General features: G+C 60.8%; 1 protein-coding gene across 2 annotated transcripts in view; it reads left to right on the forward strand.

Moving 5' to 3' along the window:
- Positions 1–14090, forward strand: part of INPP5A (inositol polyphosphate-5-phosphatase A) — a 185454-nt gene that overhangs the window by 123973 nt on the left and 47391 nt on the right. For both annotated transcript variants that reach the window (XM_036923441.2, XM_036923460.2), the window contains exons 6-8: positions 1192–1295; positions 9084–9136; positions 10533–10652. In XM_036923441.2, the coding sequence (XP_036779336.1) occupies positions 1192–1295; positions 9084–9136; positions 10533–10652 (277 nt within the window). The remainder of the gene's footprint in view (positions 1–1191; positions 1296–9083; positions 9137–10532; positions 10653–14090) is intronic.

Consider the following 14090-nt stretch of genomic DNA (forward strand, 5'->3'; position numbering starts at 1 on the left):
CCCTGGGGCACAGGCCTCCTGGCTTTGAGGGTGTCCCCGTTCCCCCTGCTGGCCTTCAGTGATGACGCTGGCTGATCAGGGTTTTGGGGGACCAGCTTCAGATCCAGACACACCCACAGATGCCATGCTTGCACCCCACAGTTTAGGAAAGGACCGAAGGAGCAGCGGGCAGAGTGCATGGCTCTGCGTTTGGGGACCGTGTCACTGCTCTGCTCTGTGCTCCCTGTGTCACCTCTCCTGGGCCGGACCCCAGGCTGCCCCCAAGGAGTCCGCTGCCTCTGTGCTTCGCTTTCTCCTGGACTTCACTGTCCAGGCTGGGAGGGGCTGGGGCTTTGCCCAAGACACTGCACTCCTGTCCCATTGCCAGTGTCCCAAGTCCACAGGGCAGGTGGTGCACCAGGAACTGCAAGCGGGAGCTGCTCACGGGACCCCCCAGAAACTGGCCTCACAGCCGCCGGTTCCGAAGCCTGTTCCGGAATCCCCAGACCCAGGAGCGGCCTCTGAGTCAGGTGCTCCTGGCAGGGGCTAGGGGGCCATGTGAGGCAGGCTGGCCTGGCAGGGGGTTGGGCGGCATCCGGGTCTGTGCGTGCCGCCCAGCTCCCTCCCAGCAGCCCTCCACCCACCCAGGCCCTGGGGCTTGAGGAATGACCGTGTGTGTCCGGCAGATCCCGGCGTGGGCAGGGCCTCTGACCATGGGGGGAAGCACCCCCGGGCCTGGTGGACGGGGAGTCAGGTCGCGCCCTCTGCGGGGGCAGCATGCGAGGCCCACGTGCTGTGCGTAGCAAGGTGAGGGGCACAGCCCGGGCCCCCGACCAGCGTTCCCCGTCTGTCTCACATAAAAACTGCTCCTCCCCGGACATGAGTGATGCTGGCGGATGCCGGGAGGAAATCAATGACATTAAATAAATTCATATTAAGGTGTGAGTGGCGATTCCACAGCCCTCTTAAATGTATTCACAGCTTTTACGGAGGATGCCAATTAGCCCCTGTAAATCTGCAGGCGGGGGCTCCTAGGGGACAAGGAACCGACATGTCAGAGCTCAGCTCAGGGAGCAGGATTCGTGAGCCGTGGGGTCCTGGGTGGGCACCCCCTTCGGGGCTCCTCCCGGCCTCCCTCACATCCCATGGGCGGCACCAGAGCCCCGGGGGCAGGCCATGCAGTTACTCACACCCTCCTGCTGTCTCTTCCAGCCAAGAAGTATAAGAAGGTCACTGGTAAAGAGATCTACTCGGACACACTGGAGAGCACGGCCATGCTGGAGAAGGCGAAGTTCCCACAGGACTACTTTCCCGAGGTGCGTCCCCACCGTGCTGCGGGCCTTTTCAGAGCGGTCGTGTCCCAGCAAAGTTCGGTCTTCGCAGTTCCCACGAGCGGTCCCACCCTGCCTGCCTGTGTGCTCCGGTACTGTCTTTCTGGGAGGCCGGCACCCTCGTGGGCTGTCCTAGGTGAGGGCTCAGGGCACCTGCGCTGCTTGTCTCACACCAGCCAGGATGTTCTCTGATCGTTTCCAGGCCAGGGAGCTTCCGTAGAAACGTAGGAAGATGATAATCAGTTCATTGGGCCTGGAGTGCGGCAGGGCCTCCCAGCAGACACAGGACACTGCCGTGGCCGCACTGTGCCCGGGCCAGGGTATCTCCTTTCGGAGATAAAGCCTTGGTGGGGTGGTCAGCGGGAGGTACAGCCAGAACCCGGGAGCCCGGGAGCCAGCAGGAGTGCCAGCGCCAGGGGCTCAGAAATTAAGGGACGTGCCAAGGTTACTGATCACCCACTGCTCAGACACGATGATCAGGAAGTGTTGGTATATTCCTGTGGGTTTTAGTGCATTTCTGTGTAGTTTTGTTATTTTTGTGCAGCCATGACACTGCACGCCTAATTTTAGGTTCTGATATTCTTTAGTGAACATTATAACGTGCATTTTAGGGGTTCTTACTCCATGTAATTAACATGTTGGCCCAGAGTGGTCACCGCCCTTCCCTCCTATTAAATCACGAGGGGACGCAAGGCTGTGAATGAGGCACCTGCAGAAATCGAGGAGCCAGCACCAGGCTGCCAGCAGCATGCCCACCCCGTGACAGGGCCTGCTCTGCCACAGGAAGGACTGCCCGCTGCTCGGCGAGGCACCCCGCCCGCACCGGCCCCGACTTTCAGCAAGGCCACGGCTGCGTTAACTTGCTTTATGGCCCGAGCCCCGGCTGAGGAATCGTGGCCGCCTGCTTGACGGATGGTGTGCTTGTCACACGGGGGCACGGCTTCCTCATCCATCGTCTGAGCCAAGGACGTGCAGCTTCCCCTCCTGGCCAGCCCAGTCCTAGCCCAGCCCTGCTCCTTGCTGGGTGGAGGCGGCCTGGGCCGGAAGCTCTGGGAGCCTCAGTGCCTGACCGCCCTGTGTCTGCGTCCTGGGTCCCTCTGAGCGTCAGCCTGGGAGCACGGGGGCAACGCTAAGGGCCGGGAGTTGGCGTCAGAGCCTGGTCACGGCCGAGCCCCAGCCTCCCTCCCCTGCAGCCCCTCCCCTGAGGGTGACCGGGCGCCCCAGGAGGCCCTGTGCCCTGGAGGGGTCTGCGGTGGGGCCTGCAGCAGCCTCATGACGTGGGTCTCAGCTCCTTCCCGGTGGAGGTGCCTTAACCGCGGGAGGGCAGCCCGCTCACCCCTCAGGCCCCACGTGGGTGGGCAGGCAGGAGTGTGCCACATCGTCTCCACAAGCAGACGCAGCTCTCTGTCGATGACCCGGACCCCTGGGTGAGAAGCCCAGGCGCCTCGGGCCCACCTCTCCCCACCGTCTTGCTCAGTTGGCACACTGGCCCCACGGGACTTGTCTGGGGACCAGGGTTGTCTCCAGCTCTTCCCTCAGCCTAGGGTCTAGCCCCAGCCCAGGAGGACACTCACCCCCGCTTGGGGGTAGGCCGAGGGGTGGCACCTGATGGGCTGGACTCTGGCAAGGCCAGCCAAGGGAAGCTGGAGTGGGCCACAGGCCCTCGGTGAGGAGTGAGATGTGGCACTGAGGCCCTGGGCACCACACGGGCCTGTGCACCTGGCTGGGCAGGAGGCTGCCTCACCCCGTCAGGGCTGAGGGTGCTGGCACGGTAGACACAGCACTGGACGTGGCACGTGTGGCATGGCAACTGGGGGGCCAGAGTCGGGGCGCTGGTGGCAGCTCCCCCTGAAGCTCAGAGGCCTCACAGCTCCCCTATGGCCACGCCTTCGGAGCTCTGAGTGGGGGCACCTGTGCTGTGGCATGCGGGTGCCACAGCCCGCCGGGGAGCTGCTTGGCTGTGCTCCTGGTGGCAGACCCGGCCCTGAGATGGCCCCGTGTCCTCCACAGCCCTCCTTCCATGGGAGCGCCCTCGCGCCCATCTCCCCGGGGCACATGCTCTCCAGCAGGGGTCTAGGCGTCTGTTGTTCCTGTCCAGGTGGACCCCCCCAGGGCATGGCTCCCAACACCTCCGGCATCACCCCGGACTCTCGGGGCTGCCCAGCCCTTCCCTCCCTTGAGCTGGGTGCATGGGGTGAGGAGGCTGGGAAGCTCAGGTGGAGGTTGCGTGTGGGTGGGTTGGGGTGAGCCACCCCCCAGCATGGCGGTCAGAGGGCAAGCACCCCGGGGCCCAGGCTCAGAACTCCCAGCCTAAGGGCCCATGTGTCATCTGCCCTGAAGTGTTGGTGGGCCGCCCAACCACTGCCCCCATGGGAGCCCGCCCTGGGGCAGCCCTGCTGTCACACTGCAGGCCGGGGAAAGCGTGTCTCTGGGAGAAAAGGGTGCTGGTGCTGCTGGTGGGCCCGCGTGTCCACTGGAGAGCATAGCGCTGCTGGGGCCGGGGTGTCTGCACTCCAGGGGCACCGGTCCTCCCAAGCTGCCACCCTTGGGCTGCTGGACCTGATGTCACCATGTTGGACGCCATCCACGCAGGGCCTCATGGTCTGACGTGGTGGCCAGTGAGGTCACATGCTTTCCCTTCATGCAGTAATTAACAGAAGGAAAATCTTTAAAAAAGCCAAACCCTTCCAGTGTTCTGTTCGTAACGTGGTATTTTTCAGGTGTATGCAGCTCCGCCAGCCATCCGTCGCATGCTGTGGGAGTCCCCAAGAGGCCCCACCCCAGCCAGGCCGTGTGACCCCCAGGTGACCCGGGTGCCATGCCCACGTGCGCTGGGGCAGCTGCCCGCCATTGGGCCTTCAGCCAGTCCTTCAGCTTTATCTGAACCAGTGTGGAATTAGTTTAGGCTGATTTCTTTCTTTTATGACCATCACTTAAGGGTAATCTAAATGCAATCACCGTGATGAACGCATCATACAATTCCAAATAATTACAGCCCACTGCATAGGAAACTAACAAAACTCTCCGTGTTGATTTATGGGAGCTTTTGGCCTGGCATGAATCCCCAGTGCTGCCTCTGGGAGCAGCGCTCCAGATAACGCGAGGCCGTTTTTAAAAGGCAGATTTGTGTAGACAGTCGGGGCCAAGGCATTTTTTTCTCGTGCCCGTAGTGAGAAATTGGTTGTTACCATAGATCATAGGAGCTGACCAGGCTCTTATGAAAGATGGATTAATTTCACTAATGCTCCAAAGCGGGCCTTTCACGGGGAAGGCTGTGTGGTGATAACCTTCCCACAGCCTCTCTTTTCTCGGCCGTGATTTATGCTATCTTTTAGTAGATGAAACCGCCTGTATTTGCCATCCATCTGCTGGCTAAAGGAATCCTATTAACAGGGGATCTGAGCAGAGACTTAATATTGCAGGTGACCGATGTGGCACCCCGAGGGTGTGGCGTGTGTTCATTCTGTGATGGTGGCCTCTGTGAGAGCCCGGCGCTGGGCGCCCTGCCTCTGCTGTCACCCGTCCGCGCGGCCCCAAGGCCCTGATGGAGGTTTCAGGAGGTGACCAGTATCTGGAAAGTTTTGAACACAGCCCAGAATGAAACAGGCCTGTCGGACACTTGAGGCCCTATCTGCTGTAGACCCCTGCTTCCTCTCGCACCAGCGTCTACATCTAGAAGCGTCTGTCAGTCCCTGTGTTGCTCCTGAGCATGTGGGCCTGTGACAGAGGCCCCAGGTCTCCCACCTCCCTACCTCCCTGGGGCAAGCACTTCGCAGGCAGGCAGGTGGGGGACAGCTGGGCGTGTGCGTGTTTGAGTGTGCGCACAGGCATGTGTGTTGCAGGTAGGGGCTCTGTGGGTGGCCTGGGTGGGGCTGGAACCCCCCATGGGAAAGCCCTGCGTCCTCTGGTGACAGGTGCGCTCGCTGCCCTCCCCACCTTATGTGCTGGGGCGGTGATCCCTGAGGGCTCGGATCAGCCATCATAGGGAAGTGACCAGGCCCAGGAATTAGGCAAGTCCTGTGCCTTCTCCAAGAGCTGGCGTCTTGGGCACAGGAAGGTCTTTGGCCCTAATTCCTGCTCTGGGAATGTGGCAGTGCTGGCTGTGACCCTCCTGGACGCGTGGTAGCTGTTCTGGAGGACGCACCAAGCAACCCAGCTGCACCCAAGGACAGGTGGCCACAGCTGGAGCCGTGCCTGTGACATGCCAGCATGCTGCTGGCTGTAGCCCCACTTCCTGCTGTGAGATTGTTTGGAAATGCATGTAAACATGCTTGTCACCACAGTGTGGAACTTAACTCAGAAGGATTAAATTGTCCACAAGTATTTCAATCAAGGTATTTGGGTATTACAACATTGTACTGTTAAACTTGCTGAGATTCAATTACAGTTCAGTTAGAAATGTTGAATCTAGTTAGAATTATAAAATTAGTACAAATCTGTTATACAGAAAAGTAACACAGTATCTTTTGTTTTGTGTATTCATACTATTAATAATGTTGAAAACAATGACCCATCATGAAAATTTAAGTCTAAAAAGACAAGATATACACACACACACACATGTTGAAGGTGTGTGCACACACAACACCTTGGTCAACGCAAAAGACTGAAAACTGAGAGGACCAATAATTACCTTTTGGTTAACTAAATTCACAAGTGCCTTCCATTTTTCATGGCTGTAAAATTATTGGTGGTTATATTAAACTCCATGTGGAAACACACGCAGATTTTACGTGGGTTCCCTGTGGCACCTCTGAGCTGGGAGGCGGGGCTCAGGATTCTGTACGTGAAGGTGTATGTTCTGGCCACACTGCTTGCGGAAAAGCCCTCTGGGAGCCAGGTGGGTGGGGGCCTGGCATGCACGGCCGCCCCTCGCTGTGGCACACTGCCCTCCAGGTGCCCCGGGCCGTCTCTGCGGTTCTGCACGTGTGCACTGGCGCTCTGGGGGAGGAACAGCGCCGTCCACAGCCGGCTGTGATGGTGCACGAAGAAAGCAGTGTCGCAGGGACGACTGCTCCGGCTCCTCGAAGGGGCTGAGGTGGCACCCAGATGGGACACTGTGCTTGGGGAGGTGCAGGAGGTGCCAGGCAGGGCTCTGTGCACAGGCTGGTGTCTGGTGAGCAGGGCCAACAGGGAGGAACCACGGGGAGGCCTGGAGAGCTGGGTTTGCCAGTGAATTACTGAGAAATACCTCCCCTCCGGTGACCTGTTTTGCCAAAGGAAGGGCCCATGAGTGGTGTGCAGGCTTCAGGACCAGCCCTAGTGATGCAGTCTGCTGGGACGGGTGCCGTGGCACAGCCAAGGCCACGGCCTCCAGCCCTGCAGGCTTTGCAGAGCTCACGTCCCAGCCAGGGGTGGGCAGCAGCCGGCTCAGGCTGCTCGGTGCAGGGCCTCTCCGCTTGCTGGTGAGGACAGCCTGCCACGTCACCGTTGGGTCCACATATCCTGATGGGGAGCCCCTTGCTGCCCAGTGCGCCCACTGCCCCGTAGCATGCCGTGCTCCAAGGGGGCTGGTCCTGCTCCAGGTGGCATCCTCAGGTGCTCAGTATGGCCCAGAGAGGAGACGACAGGCTCTCGGTGCCCACGGAGGGCACCTGTGTCCTGCCTCTTGCCTGGTGCTCTCTGTGTGTTGGTGCTGACCATCCGGGGTTTTTGGGTAGGCTCTTGCTAGGGCCCAGCTCACACCCCAGCTCACCCAGGCCTTCCCCAGACGTCCCGCCCTGGCCGTTGGCCAGTGTGAGGGCTGTGCGGTGCTGTGGCCTGTGGTTTCCGGACGCTTGCCCCTGCAGGGTCACCGGCATCTCCCACTCTCCACAGGAAGCATCATGGGTTAGAAGGTGCATGGCTGGTTCTCCTGAGGGGCCTACAGGGTAGGAGGGCATGCGAGACCTTGCTCCCCCTTAGGCCACGTGGCTGTCCTCCTCTGAAGAAACGTCACTGCCTCCTCCCCTGGAAGGATGGGTCTATCTGCAGCCCCACTCCTGGCCTGGCCCTGCTGTGCTGCTGGGGGCAGGAGGAGTCAGGCTCTGGGGCCCAGTGACCACAGCCTGCGTCGGGCTCTGCCATACATGCGCCGTGTGGCTTCAGTGCAGTTCTTGACTCCCAAGCCTCAGTGTCCTGGCCCATAAAGGAGCAGCAGCAGAGCCCACGACAGGCTCCCAGGCGTCGGGTGTGCAGCCCCGGTGGGCACTGCAGCCCCTCAGCACAGGCTGCTGCAGCTGAGCTGGGGACCTCCCCTCACCCAGCAGCCGGGGCCAGGGGTGCTGTTCTCACCTGCCCTGGGCTTGGGACCCGACCGCTGGCTCTGGTCTTAGCCAGCCCTGGGCCGCGCATTCGCTCCGCATAGAACTGTGTGCAACGAGCCGACAGATCTGAAGTGCTTGCGTTCAGGACACCCAGAGGGGTTCAAGGAATGAAAGTCATTAAGAGCAAGAATGCAGTTAAGTAAAATAGGGAACAGGGAGAAGAGCGGCTCAAAAGCAGTCACGAGAAATAACAGCCAGGCCGGCCAAGGAGAAAATCCTCACCCCAGGTGGGCTGTAAAGGGGCTCACCCAGAGCGTAGCTACGAGCTGGCGATTTTTGTTCAGTCAGCTTCTTTATTTTAATTTTTTTATAGAAAAGATCAGTTAAAAAGCATGGTCACTTTGACAAGCTCCAGTATTCAACCAAAAGAAATACCAGAAAGAAACACTGGGGAGATAGGCTGGAAAAGATAAGAGGGGAGATTTCTCCAGAATTCAAGACCTGAGTTCTCAGACTGAGTGTGTCTTGAGCACAGAACACCTGGACGGTAGGGAAGGTTCAGGACATGACGAGAAGGAAGAAACCCACGCGGGAAGCTGGGCTGGGAGCCTGTGCCGCTGTGTGCTGAGAACGCCGAGGGCCCGGGTAGGCGCCGGAGGACAGCGTGTGTCCGTCCCGCTCTGCCCGTTTGCCGACATGGTGTTTATGACCGGGATGCAGGGAGGCCTCCCAGGGCCTCCTGGGATTTGCTGGGGTGCTGGGCGGAGCCCCGCTCCCGAAAGGCTACAAAGCCACCCAGGTCAGCGTGGCTATGTGAACGGGCATCGGCTGAGCCAGTGCTGCGGCATCTGGCACCGTCACACTCCTGGGTGACTGTGGCCCCCGTGTCAGGCAGCGTGACCCAGCTGTGTCCACCGCCTTCCCAGCCCGGTGTGAGCACAGTGGACAAGATAGTCCTGGGTGCCGGACAGGGCGGGGCTTACGTTTGAGTGGCAGTGGATCTGGTATGATGCCTGCCCTCCCACTCCCTGTCCTCGCGTCACCAACAGCAAGAGAGGGACCAGCCTTCCCCAGACTCCAGAACAGAGACTGGTGTGGGGGCGGGGGGCAGAGTGCATCCCAGCAAACACTTTCCAAGGTCCGACACATCCCTCGATAGGCTTCACACGGGGGCGTCTGTCCGCCAGGGCCCTTTGTGGCTCTCAGAGGACACGGCACAGGCCCCGTGCTCCTGTGGCCCCTCTGGTGGCTGGCTCCAGGAAGCAGCAGGCCGGGCTCTCCAGCCCGTCCTGGAGGTGTCTGTGGCTCCCACCCAGGGCTGCCTCATCTCATGGGTCTGGGGTGGCGCACAGTGTGGCCGCCAGGCCTCTGCCTCCCCACAGCCAGTGCACAGGCCAGGGAGCTCTGTGTGTGACACTTCGCCGTCAGAGCCACGCAGAGGGATGGGCGGCGAGTGTCCCTCCAGACACGTGCTGCCTGTTCTTCGCCTTCCTCTTTGGTGCTCACATGTGCCCTGTGTATTTTTCAGTGCAAATGGTCGAGAAAAGGCTTCGTTCGGACAAGATGGTGCATCGCGGACTGGTACGTCTTTGGGTTCAGAATGTTTTCCCTGCTTTTGTATTAAGGGCTTGCGCTGTGTGGCCAGCACCCCCTCGGTGGCTGCCCTGAGCTGGCCGGCCTGGACCCTGCCACTGTGCTCTCAGTGACGCCGTGCAACATGGGGCACGGCCATCCAGTCCCCGTGAGGCCGGCCAGTGTCCAGGCGCACGTGCCAGGGGCCCCCACTGCCTTTTCCCTCACATGAGGCTTCCAGGCACCCCCACAGAGCCACATGGGGGCCCCCGCTGGCAGCCCCCCTGCTGGTCCCACTGCAGCCACACCCACATGTCCAGCCGCACGTGCTGTCAGGCGTCCACACACAGCTGACTGGAGCCCCTCTAGCTGGGTGGCCTCAGGCTGGTGGCTGGTGGCATATGCCCCACCCTTTCTGCTGGGACAGGAAACCTCTGGAAACCCCTGACCTACTTCCCAGCATGCCAGAGGCCGGCGTGTCCCTCCTGTGATGCACACTCAGGCCCTGGAGATGGAGCCGCGCAGGCCCGAGGGTACTGGGCTCTGAAGCTGAGGCTGCAGGGGGGGCCTGGGGGGCGGCAGTGCATGAGCCAACCCTGCCGAACGGCCTGCCAGGCAGACGGCATGGACCCCAGCCCACCGAGCTTGAGTGCCCCCTGGGTTCCCAGCTGTGCTGTGAGGCCAGGACTGCCACGGCCCAGACCTCAAAGGACGGCAGGTGTCTGGCAGTAGAGGCACACCCCCACCCAAGCCTGGAGGGGCCAGCACTGCCAGGCAGGGCAGGCCTGGGGCAGGGGCAGCTGGTTCCTCAGCCTCCCTTGTTTCCACGCAGGCCTTCTGGGGCCCTTCGTGTCAGAGCATCCTGGGCAGGGTCCCAGAGCGCAGGGGAGCACAGGAGGGCTGGAGCCCCAGGCAGAGCCCGACTCTGACCTAAGCCAGGGAGTGGCAGGCCCCCACTTTGGCCCCGTGGCGCGGTGTGGGAGGAGCCCCCCAGGGTGGACAGCAGGAAGCAGTCGCTGTGGCTGTGGGAGGTCATGGTCTTTCCCTTTGCCCCCAGGAGCTGCTGCCAGGTTGGCATAGCGGTCCCGGCTCTGTGGACAACTGTGGTTCTCACTCCAATAGCCAACCGCATTGCCAGGCCTCAAGCCTACACTGGTGCCAACAGGCCAATGGCATGGGATGGCTGGTGGGAGTGTTCTGGCCCACCGACCATGGCCCCTGGGCCTCCCCCAGCTTTCTTAGGGCCATGAGCTTGGGGGCTCTTGGGAGTGAAGCAAACCACCCAGTGCCCACCCGCCCTGGGTCATGGGGCCCTCAACAAGCAGCTGCCCAGCATGCACAGAAGGGCTGTTCGGGTGACCCGCTGCCCCAGCCCTCTGTCATGTGTCCTTTCTCTGTCCCACAGCACCTTTGACTTGGTGAACATCCATCTTTTCCACGATGCATCCAATTTGGTTGCATGGGAGACAAGCCCCTCTGTGTACTCGGGGATCCGGCACAAGGCCCTGGGCTACGTGCTCGACAGGTAGGTGCTGCGCTGCGCCCCTACCCCACACCTCCCAGGACTGTAGCTTGTTCTTGTAAGCCACTTTCCTTGTTTTTTCCCTTTTGCCAAAAATACAGAACTTACAAAGGTTGTCCAGAGGCACGGCACAGATCCCGACCCCTATCCAAAGGCTTATGTGGTCCCCACCAGGTGCATGGAGTTGGTAGCCTCACTCTGTCCTCTGTGCTGTCAGCTGAAGTGCCTGCATCCGGTGCTGACGTCTGGCCATGTGCGCAGTGCTGGAGGCTCTGGGGTTCTGCTGCCTGGTGGTGCCTCCCAGCTCTGGCCGCCCACTGGCCCTCAAGCCACTAGGCTTGAGGTCTGGGCACCTTGGTGCAGCCCCGGGTGTGCATGGTCAGCTTAGTGAGGCCAGTGTGGCCCAGCCTGGTCGAGTGCCACCTCCCTCCTGGCTCTGGCCCACTGGTCTTCAGAGCAAGAGCTGCCCATGTCCTGCCCAGGCTCTCCGATGGCCTCTCTGCACTCTCCCCTAGGTACCACGTGGCCCCCCCAGTCTGTCGGGATGGTTTCATGTGACCTTTCACAGGGCCAGAGCTGATGGCTGTCATTTGGAAAGGTGGCCCCTGCACCCTGAATAACAGGATGCCTGTGGTCTTGGGACCAGCACCCTCTTGACTGGCAGGTGGCGCCTTGTGTCTGCCAGCCTAGTGGCCCCCGTCCGCCAGCGCTTCTCCTGCCCCATCCTCAGGTTGACGTCCCCTACCCTCGCGTCCTGTGGCCTAAGTGATGTCAGTGGTCAGCTTTGCTTGGGACAGTGCCACTGTGGGTGGCGCCTTCCCCATATCGACCTGATGACCTGAGATCTCCCCAGGACCCTGCGCGCTGCACCAGAGCCCGAGTTGTGCATCCATGTAAATGCGCAGTGGTCCTTTGTCACGAACTGGCCTTTCTGGCACTCTGCAGATTGGCCTTTGACCCCTCCACCTGTACCCAGCCTCCCCCAGGTTCTGGGCACCGCCAGCATGGAGCACTGCTCACCTGCTACACATGTGTTCCACATCTCTCCCAGGGCTCGTCAGGGACGCGCTCTGGATGGGGAGTCGGCATGTGGGTTTGTTCCTGTGCTGCCTCAGCCAGGGAGTGGCCATGGCTGTCTGTCCATCTCGGGGCCCTGGGGCCAACTTCCTTCCCCTTGAGCCCCTGGTCCTGCTCCACCTGCCAGGCCCCTGCTGAGGACCCACAAGCATCCTCTGCCGTGTTCCAACGTGGAGTGCCCTGCCCTCAGCCCCGCACATGGCCGGGCATTCCTCACTGGCCTGGGCTCGGACTGCACAGTGGTCTGCGGATGGGGGCACAGGGTGGGCCTGGACCAAAACCTGAGCCTGCAGCCTCCACTGGGGCCAGGGCTGGGTCCCAACATGCTGACCCATGACCTTCGGCCAGGGCGCCTCATCTCCGGCCAGCTTGCCTGCTGTCCTTTCTCCCACGGACTCGCCCAGACCTGCTCTGGGGGCCCCAGCATGCGTGCCATGTTGCCGCTCCTGTGCTGAGGAGCCGGTTCGAACATTCAGGCAGGTGGAAACACTCTGGCCGTGCTGTCAGCACCCAGCCTGCGACAGGAATCTTGATTTAGGATGGGGCGGAGAGGACAGGGGGTGTGGTTATACCAGACTCGGGGGCACCCCTCCTGGACCACGGGCCGGCCTCCCCAATGCTGCGTGGCTGGGGCCCTGGGTGTAGAGCCCCCGCCCCCATATCCTGAGCCCACAGCCTGGGTGCAAGGGCCTCATCCAGGGCACGGCCCTATGCAGGTCTCCCAGCCTGACCTGGGCTCTGTGTCGGCTGCTCAGACTCTGGCTGGGACCTCCCCTCAGAGCCGGGGCCAAGCCAGACCCATGAGCAGGCTCGCCTTGGGGGCTGTGGTCAGGTTGTCGGGGGAGTAGGGCATTGAAATGTGTCATTGCCCCAAATGGCCATACCTCTGCAGCTGCGGGGAAGGCAGCACTGGGCCTGGGGCTCTTGTCTGCAGCCTTGCATTCCCATGGACTGCTTCTGTGGGGCGCGCAGCCAGCCGCAGATCCGGACCTCCGCTGTGCGGGGCCGGGCCGCCGGCACAAAGGGCGGCTCTGTAGCACGGTGAATAACGGCTGCCCTTTCATCAGGGCTGCTAACCTTTTGGCAGCCACCAGCAGGCTGCATTCTGCTCTGCCACAGGGAGGACAATGCTTCACTGGCCCTGTGAATGGACATTGCCACCAACAGCGGCCCATTCACGGCATTGGGAGCCTCTCGGAGCATATTGTCTGCCGGCCCCACGCGGACACAGGGGCACAGAAGAGGCTCAGAGAGGGCAGCCCGCGTTTCCTGGCTTAATCTCCCCATGAAGCTTCACAGGCCCGTGTTTCCACTGGGGTGCTGGGTGTCAGCCGGAGGAAGGTGGCCTATAGCCCCTCCCAGGAGCTGGAGGTGGGGCCCTGTTAAAACTGATGTCCTATAAATCTAAGATCATCTCAAATGGAAACTCACTGTAAAATCAGAGGGACAAACTCCGACTGCAGCGTGGCAGCTCCTCGGTATTTAACCTCCCCACAGCACCAGCTGTGCTGGTCGGCGTGAGCCGGTGACCCAGGGTGGGCATGCTGCCGTCCCCGCCCCAGCAGCCCCCCCAGCAGCCCCGTCCCAGTCCGGGCGTGACTGGACAGGATTCCCATTCGAGATGTCCTAAAATAGGGTTTCCAAAGTAGCAGTGCAGCCAGCGGGTTCCCCAGGGTCTTTATTAACATGATGATCTGTGTGTGCAGTTTATGAATTTTTTGCTCTTAACTTCTCATTACAAAGTGTTAAAGAAGAAAAAGCCCGGTTAACAAAGAGTGTGAGCAGAGACTGGGAGCCGAGCAGTGCACCGGGTTTGGCGGGTGTCGGGGCCGCTGTGTGGGGCCTGGGATCCCCGGCTCTGGAGTAGGCCCGGTGCTGGGACCCCCAGGGACGGCCATGCATGCATCTAGGACACCTGCATCTTTGACCACCGGGGGTTAGTGTCCCCAGACACACAGTGCAGCTCTTTGGGGCGTTTGGGGTTAACCAGAAGCAGGGGCTTCAGCTAGCCCAGCCCTCCCGAGGGGCCGTCCGACCCTTCCCGAAGCCTCCGGGGCCCTTGGCTGTGAGGTGAGGTTTTTTCCACAAGTGACAGGGCCTGTCTATCTCCCCTTTGAAATGTGGCCTGGCTTGGCTCAGCAGAAGCACTTTTACATTACAACTGTGAAATCTGGGCATGAAGCGCCCCTTTGTCCCCCATTATTTTCTCACAAATACAGTCCATTGTCACAGTGCTGAAGTTAATTTGATCAACATTGGGACATTTAACTTTTATGTCCAGTCAAAAGAGTTGTTTCATGCTCATTTTGGGCATTCAAAGGAAATGATTGCCAGAAAAATAATGTTGCTCGAACAATTCAGAGC

The sequence above is a fragment of the Manis pentadactyla genome, chromosome 8, assembly GCF_030020395.1.
Source record: "Manis pentadactyla isolate mManPen7 chromosome 8, mManPen7.hap1, whole genome shotgun sequence".
NCBI classification, from domain to species: Eukaryota; Metazoa; Chordata; class Mammalia; order Pholidota; family Manidae; genus Manis; species Manis pentadactyla.